The sequence below is a fragment of the Geotrypetes seraphini genome, chromosome 2, assembly GCF_902459505.1.
Source record: "Geotrypetes seraphini chromosome 2, aGeoSer1.1, whole genome shotgun sequence".
NCBI lineage: Eukaryota > Metazoa > Chordata > Amphibia > Gymnophiona > Dermophiidae > Geotrypetes > Geotrypetes seraphini.
This window is the reverse complement of record NC_047085.1, coordinates 529,265,236-529,277,584: the sequence shown is the minus strand read 5'-3', so window position 1 is coordinate 529,277,584 and position 12,349 is coordinate 529,265,236. Positions and strand designations below refer to the sequence as shown.

General features: G+C 44.7%; 1 protein-coding gene across 3 annotated transcripts in view; it reads right to left on the bottom strand.

Annotated features, from left to right (window-relative positions):
- Positions 1–2,117: 2,117 nt before the first annotated feature.
- Positions 2,118–12,349, bottom strand: part of LOC117354787 (regenerating islet-derived protein 4-like) — a 267,166-nt gene continuing 256,934 nt past the window's right edge. The window contains exons 6-7 of one of the 3 annotated variants that reach the window (XR_004538251.1): positions 8,905–9,069; positions 2,118–2,982 (exon numbers count right to left, since the gene is read on the bottom strand). Coding sequence is in view for 1 of the 3 variants with exons in the window: in XM_033932760.1 (XP_033788651.1) it covers positions 2,894–2,982 (89 nt within the window). In the remaining 2 variants the exon portion in view is untranslated. The remainder of the gene's footprint in view (positions 2,983–8,904; positions 9,070–12,349) is intronic. The other 2 variants (XR_004538252.1, XM_033932760.1) reach the window with 2 other exon arrangements.

The window sequence follows — 12,349 nt, the reverse complement described above, 5'->3', positions numbered from 1 at the left end:
TCAAACATCAACTATCAAAAACGGTGTGTACAAGGATCCCCCACACCCAACCCACCAATCCCTCAAACTCCCATGTCATAATGTACACTCTCCCCTCCCCCACACTGCACTACCCCCATATAACACAAACCCAAAACCTTCAACTTCCCCCTCCCCCCTCATCCCAAACCAGGTAGTGTATAACCCCCACAAAACACTCTCCCAAGGGGCAAGACTCAACAGTCCATTCCCTCAGGGGGGAGTCCAAAGACCCCCCGCCGAGACATGAAACTGGCAGTAGAAACAGGAAAAGAACAAGTTCAGTCAGTCAGCTCTCAGGGGGGAGCACTTGAGGAAGAAGCGGTGGCCCGAAGAGGGGGTCCACCCCCTCGGCCACCCCTCCCGCTCCGGGATCCATTTTCTACTCGTTGCCAGCGGGCGGAGGCAGGACGCCCACCCTGGCCAGGCACCACACCTCCCGCCGGAACAGCCTCCTCAGGGATCTCAATACCCGCTTGTTGCAACAGCCCTCGAGCCTCTCGAACTGTGGTAACTCTGCTGTGGACTCCGTTGATGGTAATAACAACTCCAAAAGGGTATGTCCAACGATAGCGCAAATTGCTGCGCTGCAAAGCCTTGGTCACTTCCCTGAACGCCCGCCGTTTCTGGAGCGTGCCAGCAGCTAGGTCCTGATAAAACTCCAGCCGGTGACCCTCCCAGGTGACCGTGCCCATCTCCCGGGCTCTGCGGAAGATCCGCTCTTTAAGGACAAAGCTCTGAAGACACAACACTATATCTTTTGGTTGATCCAGTGTCCGGGGTCCCAGCGCGCGATGAGCCCGCTCCAGTCCCGGCTCCAATGTGTCATCTTGCAGGAGCCACCTGATCAGCTTGATTGTAGTAGCACGAACATCCTTAAACTCAGGCAGATCTGGTAGGCCCCGCACCCTCAAATTATTACGCCGGGTGCGGTTCTCCAGGTCCTCGACCTTATCCAGAAGAAGTTGGTAATCCGCAGACACCGTCTCCAGTGATCTCTGCATTCTGGTTACACTGTCCTCACAGCTATCCATGCGCATCTCCACCACCTCGACCCTCGTGCCCACCTCCACCAGGTCAGTGCGCAACTCCTGCACCACCTCCCGAACCTGCACCGCCACCGCAGAGATTTCAGATTTTACCTCTGCAATCCATCGCTGCATATCCGCTTTAGTAAGTGGGTCCATCGGTGTACTCTCAGGTACCGGGTCCACAACCATGTCAGCCACAGCCGCCAGGGTCCCGCTCAATTTCGCCGCCTCCCCGCTGCACGTCTCAGGGCCTATGCTGCCACGTGCAGCCCGGCTCAGCGCTTGTTCCATCGTGCGCTGGCCGGGTTTGTCGCCGGACAACTTTTTTCGCATTGCCATAGTGGTCACTGTGACTTCGCACACCTCACCAGCCCCCGGGGACAGAAAATTTGCGCCGTTTACACACCGAAATGATAGTTATTTCGCCGGCCCGAACGGAGCTCTCAGTTCAAGCTCCCATCCGTGGCGATGACGTCACTTCCTCCCCTACTATTCCAGTTTTCTACCACTCTCTGGGTGAAGAACTTTCTTACATTCATACGGAATCTATCCCCTTTCAATTTTAGAGTGCCCTCTCGTTCTCCCTACCTTAGAAAGGGTGAACAACCTTTCCTTATCTACTAAGTCTATTCCCTTCAGTACCTTGAATGTTTAAATCATGTCCCCTTCTCCCTCCTTCCCTCTCTCTCCCCAATTGGGTGTAGCAGCATTTTCCCCACCTTCCATGTGCAGCAGCTGCAGCAGCATTTTTCTCCTCCCTTCCCTGTGCAGCAGAATTTCCCCCCATTCCATGTGCAGCAGTAGAATCCCCCTCCCCCCGTGCAGCAGCAGCAGCATTTCTCTTCCCCCATGCAGCAGCATCAACAGCAGCAGCATTTCTCTCTCCCACCCCCCTTCCCTGGATGTGTGATCGAGTGTCAGCTCCCTTGCTGTGGTCTTTTTTTCCTTTCAAAGCTGTGGGTGGCGGCTTCTCTCTGATGCAGGTGCGAGGAGCCGCTACCCATGGCTTTGAATAGAAAAAAAGACCGCAGCAAGGGAGCTGACACTCGATCATCATGTCCAGATCATGTCACAGAACAATACCTGGGGGGGCGCGAGTTTGAGACCGCTGGTTTAAAGGGAACAGTGAACATGACTATGATGTGTTGCATTGTAGAGAGGTTTTAGCATCATCTTTTTAATTGATTGAAGATATATTAATGAATAAAGTGATAAACTAATCAGTAACAAACAGATATTCCCCTAGATCTCCATAGCATAAATCACAGGATGGGCTATACCAAGTGACAGATAGGTCAGTGTTAGGCTAAATCCACAAAACTCTCCAAAGCATAAATCACAGGAGGAACTATACCAGGTGACAAATGGGTTACGAATTGCACCATCTACACTACATTCACCAAAGTTTTTTAAACAAGGAGATTGGGAAAAATTGAACTCTAAGAAAAGAGGTAGGAAAGGGAGTGGGAGGGGGAGATGTTGCAATAAAGAGCAACACGTATTCTACTTGAGAAAGCACAATTAAAGAGCAAAATTTCAGTGAGACACTAGGAACTGAGGACCTCAATGCCATAGGGCCTCGCGGTTTTAGCGCAGGGAGCCGCGCTGCTCCTGACGCTCATAAGAACTCTATGAGCATCGGGAGCTAGCGCAGTTTAGTAGAAGAGGGGGATAGTCAAAAGTTTATTGACCTAAGATTATTACTGAGCTATCTTGAGATTTTTAATTATACTGTTAATATATACCAAATTTCTATAGATTCCAGGTTTATTCCTTTACACTTTTTATGAAATAAAATACAGAAATTTTTTTCTGCCATATGTAATGCTGAGAAAATAAAGAGCTCAAGTTTCTTTTGTTTTTGCAGGTAATCTCCATTTGCAGATGAAATGTTTAGCTAATTTGCAGGTACTGCTTTCCCATGTTATAAAGTCTGCAAAAGGAAAACAAAGATTTAAAAATATTTAGTATTTCTGGGTAAAATCTCTTTTCACAACCAAGTTAGCCATCAGTAAGTTGAAGTGAATCTATTGAACAGAGGCATCATTATGACTGTAATAATTATTAATCCAGTTACTCTCCAGCCAGCAGCGGTCAGTCACAGGCCAACCCAGGCCATACCCGGGCACTGACCTTGAACATCCAGGACCATGCAGGCATGTCCTGGCTGCCAGAGTTTATGTAGGTCCCCGCCAATATTCAGCTAGGAGCCCCATACAACACTTATTCAGGCCCTGACTGTATATGTAGAAGAAATTTCTCTCACCCCCTCCACTCTCACTAACAGCAAGCACCTGAGCAGGCCTCCGGGATTACCATGTATATCTCTGGTGGTCTAAGGAGTCCTATGGGCAGGAGACAAGCCCACTCACTCCTGCCTATCATGACTCCTCTCTCAAAATGACAGAATGGTGAGCAGACTATAGTACAAATGCGTACAGAAATGTAATAAATCCATTGTAGATATAAATCAATGATTTTTTTAAAAATCTGATTTTTAAAAATTTAAATCATATTTTCTTGATTTATATTGGATTTTTTTTGTAATTCATTTTTTAATCTTACAACAAGTGTACAAATAATAAAACATTTAAAATTAAAATACATCACTTGAATTTCTTTCTAGTATAACATCAAATAAATAAATTTATTCCCTTCCCACCCACCCTTTCCTTTAGCATTCAATCAAAAATATACAAATATAAATATTCTTTACTATTGATTAAACCTATTGGATTTTTTTTTTTTTAATAAAATGCTTTTTTGAGAAAAAATCTAGCAAAAGATAGTTTTCTATTTAAGATACATTATATTCCAAATGTTATTCATTATGAAATAAGGATCAGTTTTTGATTATGTAGCATGAAGCTGTATATTCATGCAATGTTTATATTTTTTTATAAATTAATTCTATTAGTCCATTCATAAAGTAAAGGACAATTTTTCTGTCTAGATATTATCACAGATGCTTGATTTTGCATTTCTCAAAACTGTGAATTTCTGTCTGCAGAGATAACATGCTTCTTCACAGCAAAAATGTTATACAATATACAGAGTTGAAAAAAAGACTTTAACCCTCATTGTTCCTTTGCAAATTGATGTACACAGAATCAACCCCTTACCTCTTAAGTGCTAAAGAGCTAAGTTTGAGGATGGAGAGGAAAGCAGTAAAATGAAAGTGAAACCTTTTGAGCAGAATACTCCACAAGTCTTGGGATCTTTGTGTGTATAGCCTCAGGTTTATCATATTATTCTCTCCTTGGAGGAGAAAACCTATAATGGCAGCAGGCCGTAAAGAGACCCAGTTTGGGTAAGGTTACCAGATGTCAAGGAAAATGACATGCCCTCTTTTTTGAGGACTGTTTGGGAGCCCAAACAATTTTTTTCAAAATGGGAGAGTATGTCCAGGATTAGCCAGCTCTCCTGATTCCCCCACCTACATCCTCCCTGAGCCCAGTTGCTGTAATTCCAAATTTCCAAGTTTATTAAAAAATTTGGCATCTTGCAATAGGGTTATAACCATTTAAGTGGCTTACAATCTAATATAAAATTATCCTACTAGAGGACAGTGTTTCTTAACATAATAAGTGGGGATCATAGGGAGAACTACAATTTAAAATAGTAAAGATGGGAAAGGTAAACACATGAGGATTAACTGATTGTCTTCCATAAATTTCCCTCTGCTGAAAAATTAATTCAATTTTAAGTACAAGCAGCTTTAAATAAAAGTTTTTAAATCTGTCTCGAATCTATCTAAAGATGTGTGTAACCTAATAAACAAAGGAAGTAAATTCCATAAAAATGGGCCCTGTACTGAAACAATTGCTCTTCAGATATGTTCATGAATATTTGATATGATGGTATATGTATCTGATTTTGATTAATTGATCTAAGAGATCTTGTTGGAATATATGGAATTAAGTGATGAGCTAAATAAATTGGTTCATCAAATTTAAAAACTTTATACGCCAAAAGAAGTATCTGATAGCTAATTCACCCCACCCACCCCTTTTATTAAACCGCAATAGTTGGTTATTAGCGCAGCGAGCCATGCTGAATGCTCCGCACCGCTCCTGACGCTCATAGAGTTCCTATGTGCAACAAACCTGCAAATATTGCAACGTATACAAAACGCAGCAGTTCACCTTTTGAAGAACCTATTTGCGACTCTGTCGCTCCAGCTCTGGCTGCTGTACACTGGCTACCCATTCAGAAATGTTGCATCTTCAAAGCTCTTACACTAGCTTTCAAATTCTTCGACAGAATGGTCCCATCCTACATAGCAAAAAAACTAGCAATCTACATCCCAAACTGACCCCTGCGATCACAAGCCGAGAGAAGACTGTCCATCCCACTGGCACGAACCCTCCTTCTGGAAAGTGCCCACAAATACTTCCTAGCCAAATTATGGAAAGCTATCCCACCAACCATCAGATCACTGTCAGGCTTACTAAATTTCAGGCAAGCGATAAAAACCCACCCCTTAAACACACCCCTAACCTTTATTTCTAGCCCAGCTGAATGTGGCCTCCACTTGCCTTACAGATGTAACTAAGGGCTCCTTTTACGAAGGTGCGCTAGCGGTTTTATCGCGCGTTAACCCCATGCTACATGAAAAATACTAACGCAAGCTCTATGGAGGCGTTAGCGTGTAGCACGCATGACAATGTAGCGCACACCTTCGTAAAAGGAGCCCTAAGTCTCTAGTTGAACTCTCGGGGCTCAAATATGCAAGATCTTAACCCCCCTACTACATGTACCTATACCAAAAATGCCTAAAATTGTCCTTTACTTCGATTACATTGTATTTCTAGCTGCTTTACTAATAGGGCCTATTGTTTGCCATGCTACAGGGCTCAGCCCCAAAACATATATTCATTCTTCCATGCGGTTCAAAAAAATTATCCCTCTGTTGCTGTCCATATAGTTCATGAGAATCATCCCTCTGTTGCTGTTCTTCCCTTTAATCTGTTCTTCTGTACATCTTACATGTGAATTTGCATCTTTGTTGCCCATCATTTGCCATGCTTCCATGCTCAGTACCCAAAAATTTCTATTATTGCTTTTCCTCCTTAAATTTGTTGTTCTGTATATCTACTGTATATTGTGACTGGGCGCGGCCAAGCTGGGCTCAGCAAGTGGCCATCCCTAGTACACACAAACCTCAGCCGAGTGGTTTTGCGAGGTTCTTTTGGTAGCTTGGTATTGGTATAATAAAGAGGTCCAGCAACAATGATGCAGTTTCTTGGTATAATTTATTGTTCATAAATCAAAAGCAAACTTTCAAACAGGCTTTTCAGGTTTGTATCACCTTGTGCATCATTTCAGCATTCAAAACACAAAACAATTTTCAGTTCCAAGCCCACAATCTCAGAAAAGAAAAAAAAAACTTGTCCAAACTGCAAAGTTTTCTTTTGTCAGGCACAAACTCCCCTTGGGGTTAAGCTTAGTGGCTCAAGGAAGGGATCCACTGTAGTTCCCTTAACAAAAATGGCTGCCTGGTGGCTTGGAAGGATTCAACAAAATTTCAGCCTTATATTAATCTGGTACACAATCCAATTTCTCCCAGCTCTCTTTATCATGAAAAGATTAACTTATCTCCATTTCTTCCCTGCTAGGCAAATCTGTTTCTTCTGCCTCCATATTACAAGCAAGATCATCATCAGCCATCTCACTATCTTGCCCAAACACAGACTCACCCTTCTCATTAGCCTCTACCTCACCAACCTCTGCCTGGGCTGGTTGCCAGGAGGTGGACTGTGGCTTTCTGGTTCTTTGTGCTTGCAGCCGGCTGAATACCTCTGGCTTGCTGGGTCTGGAGCAGGTGTGTACTCTGAGGCTGGCCCTGGAGCTCTTTCTGGATCTGGCACCCTTCCTTTGGGAAAACTACTTCCTTTTCTTTCACTGCCGGGAGCTGATTAGTCCTCCCTGCAGGTGTATTAGGGTAACCTGCTCTCAGGGAACTTCTCAGCTGGCCTAAACCAGTTTGAGCCTGTTTGGGTGTGACCAGTATTCCATTCCTGCTCTTTCCTTTCCCTGGCCCTATGCCTGCTGGGAGATGTAGTCTTTCCATTTGTTTTCCCATAACTGGCTTAGGTAAAGCTAAACCAGATCTGCCTGCTTTAGGCAGGGCTTTAGGAGGTTTAATTGCTAGAAGGCTTGGCTTGTAAGTATTCCTAGGGGCTGCTTTGGGACTCTCCTTAGCAGGCTTAGGAATACTTTCAAGGGTTTTAACCTCATTTCCCTTTTCTGGCAAGGCTTCCTCTCTAGGAACAGGGGCCGCCCTGTGACAATATGAAGTTATAACCTTGTTGCAAAACATCTACTGTGTAGATCTCCCCCGAAGCAACCCACTCTACTTTGTAACTCTCCTGGAAATGTCCAGATAACTTCTTATGTAATCCGCCTAGAACTGCAAGGTAATGGCAGAATAAAAGTCACTAATGTAATGTATGTAAACTTATAACCCGTTCTGGGCTCTTTTGGGAGGACGGGCTAGAAATTTGACTAAATAAATGAGCATTGGGAGCAGCGCGGATTATTCAGTGCGGCTCTTAGCGCTAATAACCGCTATCGTGGTTTAGTAAAAGTGTGTGTGTTTGGGGGGTCAATGTGATAGAGGAAGCCAATGTTCTTTTTTTGATAAAGGAATTACATGATCATATTTCCAAGCATTATATATCAAACTTACCGCTGTATTTTGTATAACTTGTAACTTTTATAGATCTTTTTGTGGAAGGCCTATATTAAGTGAATTACAGTAATCAATCTGTTGAATTACCAATGAATGAATTAGAACGGGGCTGAAAGGAGAGATCACTGCTGGGCTGAAAGAAGAGTCGGAGGCAGCTGAAGAGAGTTGGGAGGCAGCTGACCAGCAGCAGGGAGAGTCGGGAGCAGGAGGAGAAAGCAGAAGGGGGATCGGAGAGAGAGAAGGCAGGAGACAGTGAGGGGCAGAGGCGAGAGATAGCTCCACCCACCCCTCCGACTTCAGCAGAACATCGGAGCTGAGCTCCCCCTTAAAAGGGGAGGAGCCAACGGTGCTCATCCGTTCAGCGCACGTTAAAGACGCTCGCCTTAGCGAGAGCGCCTTTGCGAAGGGCCTTGAGAAGGGAAGAGCCACCTTCAAAGGAGAGCAGAAGGAGACCACAGCAGGAGCAGAGGACACAGCAGGCGCAGAGGACACAACTAGGCACACGCAGAGGTCACAGCAGAGGCAGAGGTCACAGCAGAGGCGCAGAGGACACAACCAGGCACAAACAGAGGACACAGCAGGCACAAAGGACAGCTACAGCCACAGAAGACAGCCACAGCAGATCAGCAAACAGGCAGCAATAGAAGCAGTAGGCAGAAGCAGGATGTTGAGCTACCCAGTTTTCTGCACTGTCTGCCATATGTATGACTACCTCCCCTAAGGGGACTACGTATGCACTCGATGCGGAGAACTGGAGAGCCTGAAAAAACAAGTCAGGCTCCTGGAGGGCAGAATCCTGGAACTGGAGGCACTTCAAGCTATGGAGGAGGAAGACAGAGATACAGAGAACTTCAAGCAGAGGAGGAGGAGGACGGAGATGCAGAGAACATCAAGACAGAGAACACTATCGAGGAAGAGGTCTGAGAGCTGGAAAGATTCATAGAGGAGGCATACAGGGAGGCCGTGGAGAACCACCAGCAACAGTGGAACTGCCGAGATGCACCTACAGAGAGTGTGGGCCACCCAACGGACAACCACCAGGAAGAAATGGGTGATACAGCAGCGAGATCCAGAAACAGTGGAGGGGACCCACAAGAAGATGTGCCCGATGCAAGCCTATGCCAGGAGGAGAGAAAATGGATGGGAACGAAGGACACATACCTACATCTGGAGAGATGGACATACACCAGGGACACGAACCTGTGGCTGGAGAATCAACAGAAGATAGAGAGGATAGCAAGGACAGCAATCGTCGTGGGGGACTCCATCATCAGACAAGTCGACAGCCACATAGCAGGAGGAAGACTGGAATGACTGGTGACCTGCCTACCAGGAGCCAAGGTTGAAGACATTGTGAGTTTCAAGTTTTTTTTCAAGTTTTTTATTTTTGTTTGATAAACATAGAAACATAGAAATAGACGGCAGATAAGGGCCACAGCCCATCTAGTCTGCCCACCCTAATGTCCCTCCCCTACCTTTGCCCTGTGAATAGATCCCATGTGCCGATCCCATTTGGCCTTAAAATCAGGCACGCTGCTGGCCTCAATCACCTGTAGTGGAAGACTATTCCAGCGATCAACCACTCTTTCAGTGAAAAAGAATTTCCTGGTGTCACCTCGTAGTTTCCCGCCCCTGATTTTCCACGGATGCCCTCTTGTTGTCGTGGGACCCTTGAAAAAGAAGATATCTTCCTCCGCCTCGATGCGGCCCATAAGATACTTGAACGTCTCGATCATGTCTCCCCTCTCTCTGCGCTCCTCGAGCGAGTATAGCTGTAATTTGTCAAGCCGTTCTTCGTATGGAAGATCCTTGAGTCCCGAGACCATCCGGGTGGCCATTCTCTGCACCGACTCTAGTCTCAGCATATCCTTGCGATAATGTGGCCTCCAGAGTTGCACACAATATTCCAGGTGGGGCCTCACCATGGATCTATACAATGGCATAATGACTTCCGCCTTACGGCGGACGAAACCCCTTCGTATGCAGCCCATGATTTGTCTTGCCTTGGACGAAGCCTGCTCCACTTGATTGGCAGACTTCATGTTCTCACTGACGATTACCCCCATCGCTTATTAAACTTACTAAGCGATGTACAATTTTATAAAATCTAGATTAAGAATTTAACAGAGTAATCCACATCTTTTTGACTCAAAAGACAAACGTGAAACATAGGGAAAGCGGGGAGAAGTTACAATTTATTAATTCAAAGAAGAGAACAAAAAAGGGAAGAACAAAAGGGATAGTAATCAAAAAAAAAAAAAAAAATTAGAAGATTCCTGAGTTAGGTCTCATTATTAAATGCTAAACACATCTTTAAAAAGATAAGTTTTTAACGATTTTTTAAATAAAGTTATGGGGTTTTTTTCCCCTCTGATGTACTGTGGTAATGTGTTCCACAGTTGTGGAGCCATCACCGAAAACATTTCGTGCCTTCTGGTGCCTATGATTTTCAAGGAGGGGATAGTTAAGAGGATTTGTGCCATTGAGCGGAGAGGTCGGCAGCTACTGTGAGGGATAAGCATTCTGGAAATAAATTGTGGTTTGTTAGAAGATAAGGTTTTGTGTACTAGAATCAGAATTTTGAAATTGATCCAGTGGCTGATTGGCAGCCAATGAGCTTCCATTAGTAAAGGGGTGACATGGTCATATTTTTTAGCATTATAAATTAATTTAACTGCTGTGTTTTGTATAATTTGCAATCTTCGTTTTTCTTTTTGTGTGATATTAAGTAGGAGTGAATTACAATAATCTATTTTGGAAAGGACAAGAGAATGAATTAAAATGTTGATGGATTTGGGTTCCAAAAATTTTGATAGATCGGATCAAACGTAATTTGTAGAAGCATGTTTTAACTATATTACTAATGTGATCTTGAAACGAAAGTTTGTCATCAATGATGACAACTAAGATTTTTATGGAGGAGGCTAATTCGATAGTGATGGAGTTAAGAGCAAAAGGGGATCTTAAAATTGTATCTTTTTTCCAAGAAAAAAGCATAGCTTTGGTTTTTTGAATATTTAAGGCTAGTTTATTGAAGGCTAGCCACATCGACAGGATCATCGACAGTGTGGAAGAAGATACAGCGGTGATGATCCATGTGGGGACGAACAACGTGAGTAGCAGGAATTACAACAGAGAAGCACTGAAGGACCAGATCCGGATGCTAGGAAGGAAGCTGAAGACCAGAACACAGAGGTACCCAGGGCCGACGAGAAGAGACAGATAGAGCTGCAAGGAGTCAACGCGTGGATGCACCGCTGGTGTGAGGAAGAAGGATTCCACTTCCTGCGCAACTGGACAACGTTCTGGGGGAAGAGCAAGCTGTACAGGAAGGACAGACTCCACCTTAGCAGAGATGGAACGAGGTTGCTTGCAAGCAACTTCAAGAGAGAACTTGAGAAGTTTTTTTAAACTAGGATACCTTTGATACAGTTCCTCATAGGAGGCTGTTGAACAAACTTGAAGGGCTGAAGTTAGGACCCAAAGTGGTGAACTGGGTCAGAAACTGGCTGTCGGACAGACGCCAGAGGGTGGTGGTTAATGGAAGTCGCTCGAAGGAAGGAAAGGTGACTAGTGGAGTCCCTCAGGGTTCGGTGCTGGGGCCAATCCTGTTCAATATGTATGTGAGTGACATTGCTGAAGGGTTAGAAGGAAAAGTGTGCCTTTTTGCAGATGATACCAAGATTTGTAACAGAGTAGACACCGAAGAGGGAGTGGAAAAGATGAAAAAGGATCTGCAAAAGTTAGAGGAATGGTCTAATGCCTGGCAACTAAAATTCAATGCAAAGAAATGCAGAGTAATGCATTTGGGGATTAATAATAGGAAGGAACCGTATATGCTGGGAGGAGAGAAGCTGATATGCACGGACGGGGAGAGGGACCTTGGGGTGATAGTGTCCGAAGATCTAAAGGCGAAAAAACAGTGTGACAAGGCAGTGGCTGCTGCCAGAAGGATGCTGGGCTGTATAAAGAGAGGCGTAGTCAGTAGAAGGAAGAAGGTGTTGATACCCCTGTACAGGTCATTGGTGAGGCCCCACTTGGAGTATTGTGTTCAGTTTTGGAGACCGTATCTGGCGAAAGACGTAAGAAGACTTGAGGCGGTCCAGAGGAGGGCGACGAAAATGATAGGAGGCTTGCGCCAGAAGACGTATGAGGAGAGACTGGAAGCCCTGAATATGTATACCCTAGAGGAAAGGAGAGACAGGGGAGATATGATTCAGACGTTCAAATACTTGAAGGGTATTAACGTAGAACAAAATCTTTTCCAGAGAAAGGAAAATGGTAAAACCAGAGGACATAATTTGAGGTTGAGGGGTGGTAGATTCAGGGGCAATGTTAGGAAATTCTACTTTACGGAGAGGGTAGTGGATGCCTGGAATGCGCTCCCGAAAGAGGTGGTGGAGAGTAAAACTGTGACTGAGTTCAAAGAAGCGTGGGATGAACACAGAAGATTTAGAATCAGAAAATAATATTAAATATTGAACTAGGCCAGTTACTGGGCAGACTTGCACGGTCTGTGTCGGTGTATGGCCGTTTGGTGAAGGATGGGCAGGGGAGGCCTTCAATGGCTGGGAGGGTGTAGATGGGCTGGAGTAAGTATTAACAG